Source organism: Eubalaena glacialis, chromosome 13 (genome assembly GCF_028564815.1).
Source record: "Eubalaena glacialis isolate mEubGla1 chromosome 13, mEubGla1.1.hap2.+ XY, whole genome shotgun sequence".
Classification (NCBI taxonomy): Eukaryota; Metazoa; Chordata; class Mammalia; order Artiodactyla; family Balaenidae; genus Eubalaena; species Eubalaena glacialis.
Genome location: NC_083728.1, coordinates 55,942,964 through 55,958,176, shown reverse-complemented (window position 1 = coordinate 55,958,176; position 15,213 = coordinate 55,942,964). Strand labels below are relative to the sequence as shown.

Here is a 15,213-nt window from a genome sequence, read left to right as displayed (position 1 = left end):
CGGGTCATTCACAAATTCACTCAAAAAAATGTACAACGTGGAGCAGGGGCTGGAAGGCTGCACCCCGGTGGTGGGCAGCCCTATGCTGTAGCCATGATGTTTCCTGTTTTTTTTTTAAATTAACTTATTTATTTGTTTTGTTTTGTTTTTGTTTTGGCTGTGTTGGGTCTTCGTTTCTGCACACGGGCTTTCTCTAGTTGCGGAGAGCAGGGGCTACTCTTCGTTGTGGTGCGCGGGCTTCTCGTTGCAGAACACAGGCTCTAGGCGCACAGGCTTCAGTAGTTGTGGCACTCGGGCTCAGTAGTTGTAGCTCACGGGCTCTAGAGCGCAGGCTCAGTAGTTACGGCGCACGGGCTTAGTTGCTCCGCGGCATGTGGGATCTTCCCAGGCCAGGGCTCGAACCCGTGTCCCCTGCATTGGCAGGCGGATTCTTAACCACTGTGCCACCAGAGAAGCCCGGCCGTGATGTTTTTATGTGTAGTTCTGAAAAGACGTGAGGCATCCTCATGCCATGGAAGGGGGACTCGGAGTGGGGGGGGTCTGTAAATCAGCTTCCACAGCTGAGGTTCACACATAAAAGATGATCCTTCCTTTCAGAGAACCTGGCATTTTCTAAGGGAATTGTAGATTGTTAATGTGGAAGGGGACAACCTAATTCTCTGCCAACTGCCACCAAGTCCGAGTGCCACTGCTGGGGCCTGTGTTAGCCCCCTCACCACGTGCACCTGGCCCTCCTTGCCAGCCCGTCCCGGAGCCCACCTGGCAAGTGACACACGCCAGGTGTGCCCATGACCCACAAGCCCCCGGCAGGCGTCCTGGACCTGCAGGACGACAGCCGGGGCTGGTGGACTAAGCCAAACAGCGAGGCAGATTCCTTACAGCCGAACTGACCACCACATGCAGACGATGAGCATGGGCACGGACCTCATGGTGTGTGCAACTGTGATGTTTAACTTTGTGTCAACTTGACGGGGCTAATGTATGCCCAGATAGCTGGTAAATCGGTATCTCTGGGTATTTCTCAGAGATTAGCATTTGATTCAGTAGATGGAAGACCTGCCCTCATCAGTGTGGGCTGAGGAAGGGCAAGTTCCCTCGCTCTCTGCTTGAGCGGGGACATCCACCTTCCGGTGCCCTTGGCTTTCGGAGCCCCTGGTTCTTGGGCCTTTGGGCTCAGACTGAATCACACCATCTGCCTTGCCGGGGCTCCAGCTTGCAGTTGGCAGATCATGGGACTTCTCAGCCCCCACAGTCACATGAGCCAGTCCCTATAATAACTCTCCTCCTGTAGATCTATATATATCCTACTGGCTCTGTTTCCTGGAGAATCCTGACTAACAGTAATAAAAGGCTCACTCCTTTCATTCTCTTCTGTCCTCCTGGAGCTACGCTGCTGTTGAGTCCCAGGCCTTCGAATGTGGCTGGCGGGACACCCTCCCCAGGGCCTTCTTTGTCTCCTCCAGGGATGGCAGGCCTCAGCTTTCTGGCACTTGGGGTCTATGGTTGCAGCTCCCCAGGAACTGCCTTCACGGTTCTCTTTCCTCCTCCCGTGGCATCACGAGCGCCCATCTGCCTGCCTTGCTGGTAGACTTGATGCCACCACACCCTGGTGTCCGTTTAAATGGCAAGCGGAGCTCCTTCTGCCCGGTGGCCTCCCTGCCATGCCCCTGCACCCACGAAGGCGGGAAGGAACTCAGGTGGGTGTGGGTGTCTGGGGCAGAGGGCTCAAGCTCAGGACTCTAGTGGCAGCACCAGGAGATTGCAGGGCAGGCAGCGCCCCCCGCCCCCCTCCAGGACCAGCTGTGGAGGACACCCCTCCCACCAGGGGAGCAGACAGCCTCCCCTTGCCTCAGGGTGGGCTCCCCCTGCCTCAGGACCAGGGCTTCACGCATTAGGTAAAAAGTGTTTTCTAAACTCTTCACAGGAAAAAGACAGGAAGTAGACACACCACTAAACGCCCAGATCACCAGTGATTCTGTTCAGGTGCCCTCCTCCTCCTTCTAAAAACATTTGTGAAGTCCAATGAACAGATGTTTTTGCAGTAAAAAGATTATTTTTTAAGTAAATGCATTTTCTGGCAAAACTCTAGGACCTGTGCTTATGCAAATGGACGGTACAGATGGGGGCAGGGTGGGAGGCAGAGAGGAAGGAGGCACCCAAGTCGCATGTCCAGCCAGAGGGCAGATCGACAGCTTTGAGCACCTTGAAGTTTGTAACAAACAGCACAGAAAACAAGCCCAGGATCCAAGTGGCCCCCTTAGGTCCTGGCCTGGGTATGTGTCAAAGAGTGGTCATTGGGGAAGAATTGAGGGTCCAGAGATCCCCCACCCCCTGGGCCTGAGGGAGGGTGCTGGTGACAATGGGGACAGGCCACCTGGAGGACCTAGAAAGTGAGCCCCTAAATGACCAAGGACTAAGTCCTCTAGGGATGTCCCAGCAAAGGACAGACTCCAGGGCAGGTGGGGAGCAACCCTGCCCATGTCACTGGAGGCCGGCAGAGGTCCCTTCTGCAGCCCACACCCCCGGTGATAGGACCCAGGACACAGGTCTCGTGGAGAGGCTCAAACACGCTTCTCCAGCCTCCCTAGTTTGGCATCTCTTTGCCAAGCACAGGTCTCAAAGTGGGAAAGCAAGGAAGAGAAGACAGCCTGAAATGCCCCCTTCTCTCCACCCAGGCCATGGGAGCCACCTCAGGACACCCACTGGATGCAGGCAGGAGGGGAAAGGAGGCCAGCCTAGGCAGGGGCTGGGGTGGCGGGACAGCCCTGACCCTGGGTTGTGCAAGGGGGACACCCCTGTGTCCTGGCCTCCTCAACACTCTCGAAGTGCTGGAACCCAGACCTCCCTGGCATGTGTGAGCAGGTCAGCAGGTCAGCCACACTGCCTAGTCACTGCCCCCCATGCATGGGAGACAGGGCCATGGGGAGGGAGTGTGGATGCAGCACAGTTCCTAGAGGAAAGGCCAGTCTCTGCTTCAGACACTCTGCTGGGATTGTCGGGTTTGGCGCTCAGGCTGGGCAGGCGGGAGGCAGGTCGCAGGGATCCGAGAGCAGGTGCAGACCAGCTCCTCTGCAGCACACTGTCCCCTGCCTGTCAGAAATGCCAGCAGACACAAGGTCACTGGGGAGCACTGAGGGGCACCAGGGCCCGCCTCCTGCACAGCCCGGGGGGTGTGAGTGGCCAGGCTGGGGCGGGCAGCAGGCCACCAGGCCGTGTGCGTCTCCTGGAGGTGGATACAGTGGCCCCCTCTGCCCCCTCCCAGCCCTCCACCATCAGTACTCCTCACCCCAGCGACCGGGGGGCCTGCCCAGCACCCACACCCTCCCGCCGCCTGGTTGCCCGCATGCCCCAGGGACCGAGAACGTATCTGCCGGCCACCAAACCACAAATGGCCAATCAGCAGTTCCTGTCCTACGAACAAGCCCACCTCTGAGACTGGGGGTCTCCACAGAAGCCCACGCCAACTGCAGCTTCACAGTGTGACTGAACGCTGTGAGCTCCTGGGTGTCCCTCCACCGCTCCCGCCCCCAGGACAGGACAGGAGCCAGCCAAAGTCCTAGAACGTTCCTGCCACCACCCTGCGATGGGGACCCAGGAGGCTTAGGGGCCAGGTCCCAAGCAGGGGGGTTACATCTCCTCAGCCACCCTCAAAGGAAGCTGCTGCTCAGAGGACTAGGATGAGCAGGTCTCAAGGGCGGGCTACGCCCCTGGGATTGGTGGGGGAGGAGGGGAAGCAGAGAGCAGTGGCACCTTCCCCCACCCCCATGGGCCCAGCAAGCCCTCAGGCCCCCAGAGAGGGGAACGCACCCAGGGGAGCGTTCAAAGAGAGACAGGGTTCCCATCCTCTTCAGGCAAGCCATACTGGTTCTGGTTTTCAGGGAGGCCCCGAGGTCTGCAGTGCAGCTCCATGGGGCGGGCCCCTCCGGGCCCCTCCCAGCACCACCCATCTGCCCTGGAAGACTCGAGCCTTGCCCTATGTGTGGAGCAGGGGAACCCAAAAGTGCCCGAGAATACATCTAGAAATACACGTAAGAGACGGAGGGGCAAGGCATCAGGCCCAGCACAGTGACCATCAGTCCACCAGGTGGGTATTTTGGGAAGGGGGCCAAGGACACAGGTGACCCTTGAAGGTGGGAGCGGCACATCACCTAGAGCTTAGCAGAGAAGGATGAGAAGTCCGCCAGCGACTGGATGTCGTTAGGGAATGTCAGCCAGGCCCCACCATCAACCACCAGCAGGGCCCCCGTCACGTAGGATGCCAAAGGGCTGGCCAGGAAGAGGGCGCTGTGGGCGATCTCCGTCTTGTTCCCCAGCCTCTGCAGGGGGCTTGACAGGACCTTTGCCCTCATGCTGGCCTGTGGGCTACCTGGGAAGCAGCAGGAGGCTCAGCCCCTGTGGGCCCCAGGACCCCGGGGCCCTCCACCCTCCCCTGCCCAGCTTTCCCTGAACCACACCCGGGAATGTTGGGGGCATCGTTAGCATCATCCTGGGGGAGCAGGAACAGGCCAGGTGCAGTAACACCACCACAGAACCAGCACAGGGCCTTTCTCCGCTCACCCTGCCAAGGCTCTGGAGGCTTCAATGGGGCCCCACTTTGTGTCTGGCTCACACATCAAGGCCAGCAGCCCCTGGCCTCTAGCTCTAGGGGGCAGCTGCCCAAGTCCAGCTGACCCTTAGTCCATTGCAGGGCTGTGCGAACTGTCCCCAGCCTGGAGACGGACTCTTTGCCCACCCTGGGAAGCCATGAGGATTTGGCACTGATCCCAGGCCTGTCCCAGCCAGGTGGGAGGGGAGCCCTCGGAGGCACGGTGGGGGGTGGGAGGGGCCTGTGCTCAGGGGAGCACCCGCTGGGGGGCCTGGGCTCCCCGGGAGCCTTACCCAGCCGCCGGAAGCCCTCCGTGCCACTGATGGGGCCGGGGGCAAGGCTGTTGACGCGGATGTTCTGGGGGCCCCACTCCACAGCCAGGTGCCGTGTCATCGCATCTGCACGGGAGGCCGGCAGGCATGAGGGAGAAGCAGGGCTGCTCTGCCTTTAGGGGGGCCTGGGTGGGGGTGGGGGCTCAGCGTCACTCGGGACACTGCCGGCCTCCGGGGACAGGGACGGGGAGGAACCCACGTGGGCAGACCAGAGGGGGCGCCCGTACCCACGGCCGCCTTGGCAGAGCCTGCATGCACTTGGAGCACCTGCCCGCGGGTACCCAGGGTTGCAGTGATGTTCACGATCACCCCTCCATGGTCCTGCAACACACGAGAGGGGCAGTGAGCAGTGGCCAGAAGCGGGGAGGCCCTGGCGGCGGGACACTCACATGGAAGAACTTCTCGTAGAGTACACGAGACACGTTGAAGGTGCCCAAGGTGTCGATGTCCATCACGGTCTTGAAGGCGTTGGAGGACAAGGCACTGGCAGGGCACAGGAAGTTCCCGGCTGCACCTGCCAGTGGAAGGAGACAGCGGATGGTGCTGGAGCCCCGGGCAGTTGAAGCATCTGGACCCTCAGGGTGGCCCAGGTTGGCCAGGGAAGGAAACCTGAGCATTTGGACAAGTTCCTGAATGATGGCCAGGATGGGTTTTATGGGTTGGATTGTGTCCCTAAAAATAATTTGCTGAAGTCCCAAACCCTGGTGCCTGTGAACGTGACCTTATTTGAAAAGATGGTCTTTGCAGATGTCATCAAGGTAAGATTAGATCATACTGAATTAGGGTGGCCTAAGCCCAAGGATTGGCGTCCTTAAAAAGAAGAGGACACAGACGTGCACAGGGGATGGCAGTGTGAAGGAGGCAGAGGCTGGAGGGGTGCAGCCCAGAGCCAAGGCCCGCCAGGCAGCAACCCCAGGAGCTGAGGGCAGGGCCTGGGACAGAAGCTCCCCCGAGCCTTGTTTTCAGACTTCTGGCCTCCAGACTGTGAGAGAATATATTTCTGTTGTTTTAAGCTGCCCAGCTTATGACTTTTTTAGTGGCAGGAAAATAATACGCAGGATGTTTTTAAAGGAAATTTCAGCAAAAATGAACCTGAATGTAAAATAGGGACTATAGTTAACCGTATATATCAATACCGGTTCCTCGGTTGTAACAAATGCAAGGTGTTCATAGTACGTGGAGTTCTCTGTACTATCTGCTCAATTAGTCTGCGAATCTAAAACTATACTAAAACAATAACGTGTAGTCCTTTTTCTTTAAGGGGGAATTTCAGGACACAAGAGTGGCCCTACTCTTGATTCAGCCTAGTTCACGGGGCATCCTCTTGAGCCACGGCTGCACTGACCCGGGAGGAGCTGAGTTAGGCCGAGACAGTGGCCTGGAGCCAGGACAGTTCCGGGGCCTCCAAACAGGGAGATCTGGTATTGCTGACCTGTCAGAAGCCCCCTGGCCAGAAGGCCAAAGCAATGTGAAGGAGACGTTAGTGACTTGAGAGCACGGCCACCACCACTGCCACCATGTGCCTCCTCAACAAGCCCAAGGGTGAGATGACCCCGGAGGAGTTGCAGAAGCGGGAGGAGGAGGAGTTTAACATGGGTCCACTCCCCGTGCTCACACAGTCGGTCAAGAACAACACCCAAGTGCTCATCAATTGCCGCAACAAGAAGCTCCTGGGCCGTGTGAAGGCCTTTGATAGGCACCGCAACATGGTGCTGGAGGAAGCGAAGGAGGTGTGGACCGAGGTCCCCAAGAATGGCAAGAGCAAGAAGAAGTCCAAGCCAGTCAACAAGGACCGCTACATCTCCAAGATGGTCCTGTGTGGGGACTCGGTCATTGTGGTCCTGCGGAACCCGCTCATGCATCGCCAGCAAGAAGGGGCCTTCTCCCCGCCGTCAGAACTTGCCCCCTCGTTTTTCAAAGACCTGCCCTTTGCGCTGGGAATAATAAAGTCCTGTGTTTTTTCTAAAAAAAAAAGGAAGCCCCCTGGCCTCGCTCAACAGTGACTCACAGTTAATGAGAATGTCGATCTTCCCGAACTCCTTCAGAGCCTGCTCCACGGCTGCCATGATGGCCAGGGGAGCTCGGACATCCAGAGATAAAGGGAGGCACATCTGGCCAGTGGCAGCAGCCAGCTTTCTGGCAGCCTAGAAGCCGGACAGGAAGAGAGAGGTGGGCAGCAGGCCGGTGACCTCAGCCTGGAGGAACAGCCCTTCAGAATCTGATGAGGATGATGAGCCAGGTTCTGCCAGGAAGCTGGGCTCTGCTGCTGAAACCCACTCTGCAGAGACACAGCTGGCAAGTGGCCACTCCCCAGGGCCATGACCCCTGGTGGACGCTGCTAAGACAGCCCGCACCCTTTCCCCTCTCATCACCCTCCAGGCCCGTGGTCACTAGTCACAGGTCAATGGCAGCTCCAGCTGACGTCCAGTCCCTGCCCCGAGACCAGCCATGGCAGTGGAGAGACTCTCCACCCTCATGACCCTGGTGAGCCCAGAGATCTGTCTTGGGGCCACAGTACCACCCAACATAAGGGTTCCTGCATAGGACCCAATAAGTAGATTCTTTAAAAAGACAAGGATGTCCCTGCAGGCCACTTCCATTGAAGCTCTGTATTTGGAAGAGGGGCAGGTTTTGGTATAATCATCCTCTGGACCTCAGGACCCTCCAGGCCCAGGCTCCCAGCCCCCAAAGCCGCCCATGGACGTGTGGGCACAGGAGAGACCCCTTACCATCGACACTCTAGGAAGACTTCTGCTGGCGATGACTGTGTGGCAGCCGTGCCTGCAAAGCCAGAGGGCAGGCGTGAGGGCAGCAAGGTGCAAGGGACACGCCCAGCCGGGCTCCTGCCTGGCGCTCGAAGCAAAGGTCCCCCTCCCCGAAGGGTCTCTCAGGCTTAAACACCAGCCTAGGGCTGAAGGCACAGCTAGCAGAGGACCCAGGGGCCTCCGTGGGGCTGAGTGACTGTGGCAGGACCTCAGGCAGCCACCACTGGTTTCTGCGCTGGGTCTCTCTGGCACGAGGTATGCCAGCCATGCAGGGATGTGGGCCTTGCCCCAAACACCATGTGAGCAGCTGTGAGTCTCGGACACAGGGCCCAGACTCTGCATGAGTCCTGCTGGGTCCACCTGGGTCTCCCCAGGAGGATGGTGTGAAGGACAGAGAGCCCATTCCGGGGCCAGGGCACCTCCCCTGCCTTACCTCCCGACAAACCCAGCCTCAAACTCAGTAACAGTACCAGCTACCACCTGCTAAGCCAGTCCCACTGAATCCTCAGAACACCACAGCACAGCTGGCCACACTCTGCTCAGAGAAGCAACAAAGCTTCCAGCTCAGAAAACAAATTCACCTGGAACGGATGAATCCCAAAATCTCGTCCAGTGGGACATCTCTGAAAAGCAGGGTCCTGGAGGAAACCAGCTTCATCTCCCCTAACCCCAGCCTAACTCTAGGCCTCTCCTAGGTGGGGGTGACAAACTGTTGACCTGGGCCTGAGACCACAGACCTTGTGTCCCAGGAGACACTGTGCTCTGCATGGTGCCAGGGTCCAACTCGGCCCACCCTGACCCTGGCTCGGCAAGGCCCTGGGGGACCCTGCAGTAGAATTACCTCAACCTTTGGATCCTCCCGCTTTGTACAAATGGGGGTGCTGAGGCCAGAGACAAACAGTCTAGACTAATCTCTAGGAGAGGCTGGAGTCTTGCCTCTCCCAGGACAGCACTTGACCCCTTTCAGATGCTCTCTGATGGCCCTGGGCCTAGAGGGGTTCCCACCACCCACCGGCATTTTGCCCAAGATCCCAGGGTCCAGTGGGGTCCATGCAAGGGGGTGGGGAGCAAGATGGGGCACAGAGCAGTGCTTACCGCATGAAAATCTCAGCAATCCGGAACCCGATTCCAGAGCCACCGCCTGTGATGAAGGCTACCTTGTCCCTGAGAGAAGAAAACAGAGGCTCTTTAAAGAGGCCCCTGTTAAATGGGGGCAGGGGAGGAGGTGCTCTTGGAGGACATTGATCCTCTGCACTGGGCACTTCTGTCAAATTTGAGAAGCGCTGCTTTTTTTAAAAAATAAATTTATTTATTTATTTATTTATGGCTGTGTTGGGTCTTCGTTTCTGCGCGAGGGCTTTCTCCAGTTGCGGCAAGCGGGGGCCACTCTTCATCGCGGTGCGCGGGCCTCTCACTGTCGCAGCCTCTCCCGTTGCGGAGCACACGCTCCAGACGCGCAGGCTCAGTAGTTGTGGCTCACGGGCTCAGTTGCTCCGCGGCATGTGGGATCTTCCCAGACCAGGCCTCGAACCCGTGTCCCCTGCATTGGCAGGCAGACTCTCAACCACTGTGCCACCAGGGAAGCCCCAAAAAACGCTGCTTTTTAAAGTCCTCAGCTTTTTGAATCTTTGGGAAGAATGTCTCTATGCATAAAAGTCTCTATGCAGAAAGTTATCAATTAAGTGAGAAATGTTTTCAAAACATACAAGCCTTCCTCCAGCCACCCTCTAAGCAGATAGGGTAGAGGGTTCCTGGAGAAAGAGAAACAGGTATGGCTTTCTTGACATAAGAGAAGCATTTTTGGCCTAAGACATTCTATGATCTAAGTCTGGTCACAGTCTTGTCCTCGAACAGGTCTCAAAAGAATACAGAAACTGGGACTTCCCTGGTGGTCCAGTGGTTAAGACTCCGAGCTCCTGATGCAGGGGCCCCAGGTTGGATCCCTGGTCAGGGAACTAGATCCCGCATGCCACAACTGAAGATCCCACATGCCATCCCACGTGTCATAACTAAGACCCAGTGCAGCCAAATAAATAAATTTTTTTTTCAGTTAAAATGGGTAGGGGTCACATATATATGCTGTCTACAAGAAACCCACTTCAGACTTAGGGACACATACAGACTGAAAGTGAGAGGGAAAAAGATATTCCATGCAAATGGAAATCAAAAGAAAGCTGGAGTAGCAATACTCATATCAGATTAAATAGACTTTAAAATAAAGAATGTTACAAGAAACAAGGAAGGACACTACATAACGATCAAGGGATCAATCCAGGAAAAAGAAATAACAATTATAAATATATATACACCCAACATAGGAGCACCTCAATACATAAGCCAACTGCTAACAGCTATAAAAGAAGAAATCGACAGTAACACAATACTAGTGGGGGACTTTGGGCTTCCCTGGTGGCTCAGTGGTTAAGAATCTGCCTGCCAATGCAGGGGACACAGGGTCGAGCCCTGGCCTGGAAGATCCCACATACCGTGGAGCAACTAAGCCCGTGTGCCACAACTACTGAGCCTGCGCTCTAGAGCCCGTGAGCCACAACTACTGAGCCCATGCACCACAACTACTGAAGCCTGTGCGCCTAGAGCCTGTGCTCTGCAACAAGAGAAGCCACCGCAATGAGAAGCCTGCACAACACAACGAAGGGTACCCCTGCTCGCTGCAACTAGAGAAAACCCGCATGCAGCAACAAAGACCCAACACAGTCAAAAATAAATAAATAAAATAAATTAAAAAAAAATAATAATAATAGTGGGGGACTTTAACACCTCACTTACACCAATGGACAGATAATCCAGACAGAAAATTAATAACGAAACACAAGCTTTAAATGACACAATAGACCAGATAGATTTAATTGTTATTTATAGGACATTCCATCCAAAAACAGCAGATTACACTTTCTTCTCAAGTGCACATGGAACGTTCTCAAGGATAGATCACATCTTGGGTCACAAATCAAGCCTCGGTAAATTTAAGAAAACTGAAATCATATCAAGCATCTTTCCGACCACAACGCTATGAGATTAGAAATCAATTACAGGGGAAAAAAACGTAAAAAACACAAACACATGGAGGCTAAACAATACACTACTAAATAACCAAGAGATCACTGAAGAAATCAAAGTGGAAATCAAAAATGCCTAGAGACAAATGACAATGAAAACAAGATGATCCAAAACCTATGGGATGCAGCAAAAGCAGTTCTAAGAGGGAAGTTTATAGCAATACAAACCTACCTCAAGAAACAAGAAAAATCTCAAATAAACAATCTAACCTTACACCTAAAGGAACTAAAGAAAGAAGAACAAACAAAACCCAAAGTTAGTAGAAGGAAAGAAATCATAAAGATCAGAGCAGAAATAAATGAAATAGAAACAAAGAAAACAATAGCAAAGATCAATAAAACTAAAAGCTGGTTCTTTGAGAAGATAAACAAAATTGATAAACCTTTAGCCAGACTCATCAAGAAAAAGAGGGAGAGGACTCAAATCAATAAAATTAGAAATGAAAAAGGAGAGGTTACAATGGACACTGCAGAAATACAAAGCATCCTAAGAGACTACTACAAGCAACTCTATGCCAATAAAATGGACAACCTGGAAGAAGTGGACAAATTCTTAGAAAGGTATAACCTTCCAAGACTGAACCAGGAAGAAATAGAAAATATGAACAGATCAATCACAAGTAATGAAATTGAAACTGTGATTAAAAATCTTTCAACAAACAAAAGTCCAGGACCAGATGGCTTCACAAGTGAATTCTATCAAACATTTAGAGAAGAGCTAACACCTATCCTTCTCAAACTCTTCCAAAAAATTGCAGAGGAAGGAACACTCCCAAACTCATTCTATGAGGCCACCATCACCCTGATACCAAAACCAGACAAAGATACTACAAAAAAAGAAAATTACAGACCAATATCACTGATGAATATAGATGCAAAAATCCTCAACAAAATACTAGCAAACCGAATCCAACAACACATTAAAAGGATCATACACCACGATCAAGTGGGATTTATCCCAGGGACGCAAGGATTCTTCAATATATGCAAATCAATCAATGTGATACACCATATTAACAAATTGAAGAATGAAAACCATATGATCATCTCAATAGATGCAGAAAAAGCTTTTGACAAAATTCAACACCCATTTATGATAAAAACTCTCCAGAAAGTGGGCATAGAGGGAACCTACCTCAACATAATAAAGGCCATATATGACAAACCCACAGCAAACATCATTCTCAATGGTGAAAAACTGAAAGCACTTCCTCTAAGATCAGGAACAAAACAAGGATGTCCAATCTCGCCACTATTATTCAGCATAGTTTTGGAAGTCCTAACCACTGCAATCAGAGAAGAAAAAGAAATAAAAGGAATACAAATTGGAAAAGAAGAAGTAAAACTGTCACTGCAGATGACATGATACTATACACAGAGAATCCTAAAGATGCCACCAGAAAACTACTAGAGCTAATCAATGAATTTGGTAAAGTTGCAGGATACAAAATTAATGCACAGAAATCTCTTGCATTCCTATACACTAACAACGAAAGATCAGAAAGAGAAATTAAGGAAACAATCCCATTTGCCATTGCAACAAAAAGAATAAAATACCTAGGAATAAACCTACCTAAGGAGGTAAAAGACCTGTACTCAGAAAACTATAAGACACTGATGAAAGAAATCAAAGATGATACCAACAGATGGAGAGATATACCATGTTCTTGGATTGGAAGAATCAATATTGTGAAAATGACTATACTACCCAAAGCAATCTACAGATTCAATGCAATCCCTATCAAATTACCAGTGGAATTTTTTACAGAACTAGAACAAAAAATCTTAAAATTTGTGTGGAGACACAAAAGACCCCGAATAGCCAAAGCAGTCTTGAAGGAAAAAAACGGAGCTGGAGGAATCAGACTCCCTGACTTCAGACTATACTACAAAGTTACAGTAATCAAGACAATATGGTACTGGCACAAAAACAGAAATACAGATCAGTGGAACAGGATAGAAAGCCCAGAGATAAACCCATGCACCTATGGTCAACTAATCTATGACAAAGGAGGCAAGGATATACAATGGAGAAAAGACAGTCTCTTCAATAAGTGGTGCTGGGCAAACTGGACAGCTACATGTAAAAGAATGAAATTAGAACACTCCCTAACACCATACACAAAAATAAACTCAAAATGGATTAAAGACTTAAATGTAAGACTGGACACTATAAAACTCTTAGAGGAAAACATAGGAAGAACACTCTTTGACATAAATCACAGCAAGGTCTTTTTTGACCCAACTCCTAGAGTAATGGAAATAAAAACAAAAATAAACAAATGGGACCTAATGAAACTTCAAAGCTTTTGCACAGCAAAGGAAACTACAAACAAGACGAAAAGACAACCCTCAGAATGGGAGAAAATATTTGCAAATGAATCAACAAAGGATTAATCTCCAAAATATATAAACAGCTCATGCAGCTCAATATTAAAAAAACAAACAACCCAATCAAAAAATGGGCAGAAGACCTAAATAGACATTTCTCCAAAGAAGACATACAGATGGCCAAGAGGCACATGAAAAGCTGCTCAACATCACTAATTATTAGAGAAATGCAAATCAAAACTACAATGAGGTATCACCTCACACGGGTTAGAATGAGAATCATCAGAAAATCTACAAACAACAAATGCTGGAGAGGGTGTGGAGAAAAGGGAACCCTCCTACACTGTTGGTGGGAATGTAAATTGATACAGCCACTATGGAGAACAGTATGGAGGTTCCTTAAAAAACTAAAAATAGAATTACCCTATGACCCAGCAATCCCACTACTGGGCATATACCCAGAGAAAACCATAATTCAAAAAGACACATGCACCCCAATGTTCATGGCAGCACTATTTACAATAGCCAGGTCATGGAAGCAACCTAAATGCCCATTGACAGACGAATGGATAAAGAAGATGTGGTACATATATACAATGGAATATTACTCAGCCATAAAAAGGAACGAAATTGGGTCATTTGTAGATACGTGGATGGACCTAGAGACTGCCATACAGAGTGAAGTAAGTCAGAAAGAGAAAAACAAATATCATATATTAACGCATATATGTGGAACATAGAAAATGGTACAGATGAACCGGTTTGCAGGGCAGAAATAGAGACACAGATGTAGAGAACAAACGTATGGACACCAAGGGGGGAAAGTGGCGGGGAGGTGTGCTGGTGGGATGAATTGGGACTTTGGGATTGACATATATACACTAATATGTATAAAATAGATAGCTAATAAGAACCTGCTAGGGGCTTCCCTGGTGGCGCAGTGGTTGAGAATCTGCCTGCTAATTCAGGGGACACGGGTTCGAGCCCTGGTCTGGGAAGATCCCACATGCCGCGGAGCAACTGGGCCCGTGAGCCACAACTGCTGAGCTTGCGCATCTGGAGCCTGTGCTCCACAACAAGAGAGGCCGCGATAGTGAGAAGCCCGCGCACCGTGATGAAGAGTGGCCCCCACTTGCCACAACTAGAGAAAGCCCTCGCACAGAAACGAAGACCCAACACGTCCAAAAATAAATAAAAAGAAAAAAGAAAAAAAGAACCTGCTGTATAAAAAGATAAATAAAATAAAATTCAAAAATTCAAAAAAAAAATGGGTAGGGGTCAAACTCTATCCAAGTTAAAAAAAAAAATACAGAAACTAACGATTGTCATCAGGCAAGAGAAGTAACAATAGCAAAGATAATAAATCAGGTTTAAAGACTCCCAGTTCTGTTTCCATGGTAAAGATTAGCCTGAAGTGCTCAACCACCAGATCAACTGGAACCTCAGGGATGATGACCCTCGTGACTTCAATCAACTAAAGCTTGGACTCTCAACCGCCCAAACCCTTCATGAAGATGCATGCACCTTTAGCTTAAAACTTCCCCAAATTTGCTGTGCAGGGAGACACCGCTTTAGGGAAAATCTCCAATGTTCTCCTTATTTGCTGCTAGTAATAATAAATCCTTCCTTCTCCCGACCTTTGGCTTGGTTGTGTCCTTTGACACTCACCCCCACCTCGGAGCATTACTAATGAATACCCGCCACCACCCACAGGACAAACAGACCGTGCTCACAGCCATGCAAAGATCAGAACACCAGCAGTTGCATCTCTGGGGCACCTGGACCTCCGGACAGTCTGGCCACCAGGCATGGGGTCTTCACGCATCCCAGTAAAACCGCAGTCCCCGTGCAGCCCGCACCGCAGGCGCTCCCGCCCCCTGCCCGGCTCCCTGGGGCGTCCCCGACACGGCCCTCACCGAAGCAAGTCCGGACAGAAGAAGTGGCGGTACTCCGGGAGACAGTCGTCCTCCCTGACGTCGGGCGGTGGCTGGGCCATGGCGCTCGGTGCTGGCCTGGGCGGCTAGAACAGCAGGGACCCACCGGGATCAGGATTCCGACCTCGTCCTCCGGGGACAGGCGGCGCTGTGCCCGCGCCCTCCTCTCGGGCTGGCCTGGGACGAGGA

General features: G+C 51.6%; 2 protein-coding genes across 3 annotated transcripts; one reads left to right on the top strand and one right to left on the bottom strand.

The window, feature by feature from the left end:
* Positions 1 to 1,883: 1,883 nt before the first annotated feature.
* Positions 1,884 to 15,199, bottom strand: DECR2 (2,4-dienoyl-CoA reductase 2). 2 transcript variants are annotated; one of them, XM_061207888.1, is made up of 9 exons: positions 15,007 to 15,199; positions 8,778 to 8,846; positions 7,647 to 7,698; positions 6,926 to 7,061; positions 5,307 to 5,431; positions 5,145 to 5,238; positions 4,879 to 4,983; positions 4,149 to 4,366; positions 1,884 to 3,090 (listed from the first exon to the last, which is right to left on the bottom strand). In XM_061207888.1, the coding sequence occupies exons 1-8, from the start codon at positions 15,084 to 15,086 to the stop codon at positions 4,149 to 4,151; spliced, it is 879 nt and encodes a 292-aa protein (XP_061063871.1). In that variant the 5' UTR covers positions 15,087 to 15,199; the 3' UTR covers positions 1,884 to 3,090. The 2 variants fall into 2 exon arrangements, with proteins under 2 accessions (XP_061063871.1, XP_061063872.1); XM_061207889.1 differs by lacking the exon at positions 4,879 to 4,983.
* Positions 6,435 to 6,920, top strand: LOC133103394 (small nuclear ribonucleoprotein Sm D2-like). Its single transcript, XM_061208788.1, has one exon. It carries the CDS (start codon positions 6,435 to 6,437, stop codon positions 6,918 to 6,920), a length of 486 nt encoding a protein of 161 aa, XP_061064771.1.
* Positions 15,200 to 15,213: the final 14 nt, after the last annotated feature.

Coding starts and splice junctions, on each gene's coding strand:
- LOC133103394 (XM_061208788.1), top strand. CDS start 6,435: ATGTGCCTCCTCAACAAGCCCAAGGGTGAGATGACCCCGGAGGAGTTG.
- DECR2 (XM_061207888.1), bottom strand. CDS start 15,086: ATGGCCCAGCCACCGCCCGACGTCAGGGAGGACGACTGTCTCCCGGAG. Junction 5,432..6,925: donor GATCGACATTCTCATTAACT/GTGAGTCACTGT, acceptor TTCCACTGGCAG/GTGCAGCCGGGAACTTCCTG. Junction 4,984..5,144: donor CTCTGCCAAGGCGGCCGTGG/GTACGGGCGCCC, acceptor CCTCCCGTGCAG/ATGCGATGACACGGCACCTG.